General features: G+C 50.4%; 1 protein-coding gene across 1 annotated transcript in view; it reads left to right on the forward strand.

Moving 5' to 3' along the window:
* The first annotated feature begins 2,353 nt into the window (after positions 1-2,353).
* ST8SIA3 (ST8 alpha-N-acetyl-neuraminide alpha-2,8-sialyltransferase 3) overlaps positions 2,354-2,711 on the forward strand; it is a 25,947-nt gene continuing 25,589 nt past the window's right edge. Inside the window, exon 1 of the mRNA XM_015418837.1 lies at positions 2,354-2,532. Within this exon, the coding sequence (XP_015274323.1) occupies positions 2,354-2,532 (179 nt within the window). The remainder of the gene's footprint in view (positions 2,533-2,711) is intronic.

Consider the following 2,711-nt stretch of genomic DNA (forward strand, 5'->3'; position numbering starts at 1 on the left):
TCAGATTGGGAGGGGAGGGGCCTTGGCTCAGTGGTCCAGCATCTGCTTTGACATACAGAAGGTCCCAGGTTCAATCCCCAGCATCTCCAGATGAAAGGAAAGGTCCCCGTTTCAGTCCCTGGCATCTCTAGTTAAAAGGAAGAGGCAGTGAGTGATGTCACCCTAAAGAACCACTTCAAGTCAGAGTAGCCAGCACTGACCTATGTAGACCATTGATCTGACCAAGTATCCATCTGAACACATGAACACTTAAAGCTGCCTTATGCTGAATCCGACCCTTGGTCCATCAAGGTCCGTATTGTCTGCCCAGTCTGGCAGCCGCTGCCCAAGGTCTCAGGCAGAGGCCTTTCACATCACCCCCTACCAATGGTCCCTCTAAGCTGTGGAGTCTCGTGAGCAAAAATTCTACTTTGTGAGCTGCTGGCCTTAAAGTTGTGAGTGAGAGATTTGGCGCCTGCATCTGTTAGTTTGCTCTGGAGCCATCCTTCCTGAGCAAAGACAAAACTGTGTGAGCCGGAGGCTAAGAAACTGTGAGCTAGTTCACACTGATTCAGCTTAGAGGGATTACCGCCCCCTACCTGGTCTTTTTGTCAGGAGATGTCAGGGATTGAACCTGGGACCTTCTGTATGCAAAAAGAGAGAGGCTCTACCACTGAGCCACAGCCCAGCATTCTGTTTCACACAGTGGCCAACCAGATCCCCCCCCCCCAAGTCCTACAAACAACGCATGAAGACCAAGGTGTCCTTATGGTGTTGCCCCCAGGCACAGATGTCAAGATGTTTATTCCCTCTGAAAGTGGTGTAGTGGCTAGAGGAGCAGACGAGGCTCTGTGAGACCCAGGCCTGAATCCCCCACTATGCCACGGAGGCTTGCCAGGTGACCTTGGGCCAGTCACACGCTCTCGGCCTAATCCGCCTCACAGTATTATTGTGAGGGCAAAATGCAGAAGGGGAGAACATTACAAGCTACTTTGGGTCTCCATCGGAGAGAAAAGCGGGGTACAAATGAAGGAAATAAATAAACTAGTGGTCGTAACCATTGATGGACGTTTCCTCCACGAACGTGTCCGATCCCCTTTTTAAAAGCCATAAGGCATAGAGGGTATCTCTACATCTTGTGAAGGCGAATCCCACACGTGAATCACTAACGGGATGTAGAAATGCCACCCATTCCATCTGTTATGTATTGAGCCTGAACTGTCATCTTTGGCCACTTCCTTTGCTAAAAGAAACAAAGACGAAGTGCCCCCAATATGATAGCATGTAGGGCCAAGCAGTGAGGACTAGAATATCAGGGATTTCAGGGAGAAGAAAGAAGTTGATGTATCCTTTTGTCTAAAGGTAAGCCAGTTTGCAGGCTAAACAGTGGGATGGAACTCAAATTAGTAATACTCAACAAGACTACTTCTGAGCATACACAGAGTTATCTGTTGCACCACTGCCAAACACTTATAATCAGGGCTCCCACACAAGCTGCAGTGCCGGCATAATTTCTCTTTAAGTACAGTCTACATCTTCCTTGGCAGAAATCTAGAGAATTGTAGTTATTAAAAATATGAACATTTTAAAGGTTAAAGCTTACGGAGGCACCACAGCAAGGCCATATGGCACGCCTTCGTGCTTTGACATTATCCATTACCTATATTACGTGCAGTGGCACAGGCATTTCAGCACAAAGTTGGAAGACGTTCTCCAGAAATGTCTCGGATTGAGGTTGGGGGGGGGGGGTTGGTTGGAGGGGTTTTTGGTCGTATCCAAAATGCCAGCTCGTGCCCTGTGTGAGCGTTGTTGGGAGGGGGCGTTTCTCTTGTGGGTCTGTTTATGTCTGTCGCGGTTCCTATTCATGGAGTCTCATCTGGGCACCACACCTGGCCCAGGTCCCAAACTGGTCATCAGAGTCCCTCTCCAGAATATTCCAGGACCTGGCCTACGCTTGTGATCCCCCCACCCCTCCCGGGTGTGTTTTTGAAGAGAGAGCCTGGCAGCCGTCAATAATTTCCGGCAGGATCCACCTTTCTTTTATTTTTTTAACACACCCACCAGCTGCCATTTCGATACCTTGCCTCTCAAACCCTCCATTTTATTGTTGTTATATCACTCTTTTTTAATTCTTCATTGTTCCAGCTCTTCGCTCCTGCCTTTTTTTTTGTGGTTGCTGCTGTTGTTGTTGTGCTTGGAATTAATCCTTTGATTTCCCCCCCTCCCCCCCCCTCCTTAGCCAGACTGCCACACACAAGCGCACACGCAAACGCCCGGGCGGCTCCACATCCCTGCTTTCTGGGTGTGTGTTAACTCCAATGTAGCTCACATCTCGTTCTTCCTCCCCCCTCCTCCCCACCCCACCCCCACAGGCATGAGAAACTGCAAGATGGTCCGGGTGGTTAGCGTCCTGGGTCTGGTGATGCTCAGCGTGGCTCTGCTGATCTTGTCCTTCATCAGCTACGTGTCCCTGAAAAAAGACAATATCTTCACCACTCCCAAGTACGCCAACTCGGGGGTGCCCAGAATGTACATGTTCCATGCCGGATTTAGGTGAGTGCTGGCCGGTTTCTTTTTTTTCTTTTCCCCTTCCCCCTCTTACCCGGGAAGGCTGGGAGGAGGGTGGTCAGCCGGAGAAAGGATATGCATGCCGGCGGATGGAGCGGGAGGGGGCCAGAGGGGGGGGGAGAGGAAGGGAGGTGGGGATGATGAGTGCATCCGTGCTCCTCTTT

The sequence above is a fragment of the Gekko japonicus genome, unplaced genomic scaffold (genome assembly GCF_001447785.1).
Source record: "Gekko japonicus isolate JY-2015 unplaced genomic scaffold, Gekko_japonicus_V1.1 scaffold1503, whole genome shotgun sequence".
Taxonomy (NCBI): domain Eukaryota; kingdom Metazoa; phylum Chordata; class Lepidosauria; order Squamata; family Gekkonidae; genus Gekko; species Gekko japonicus.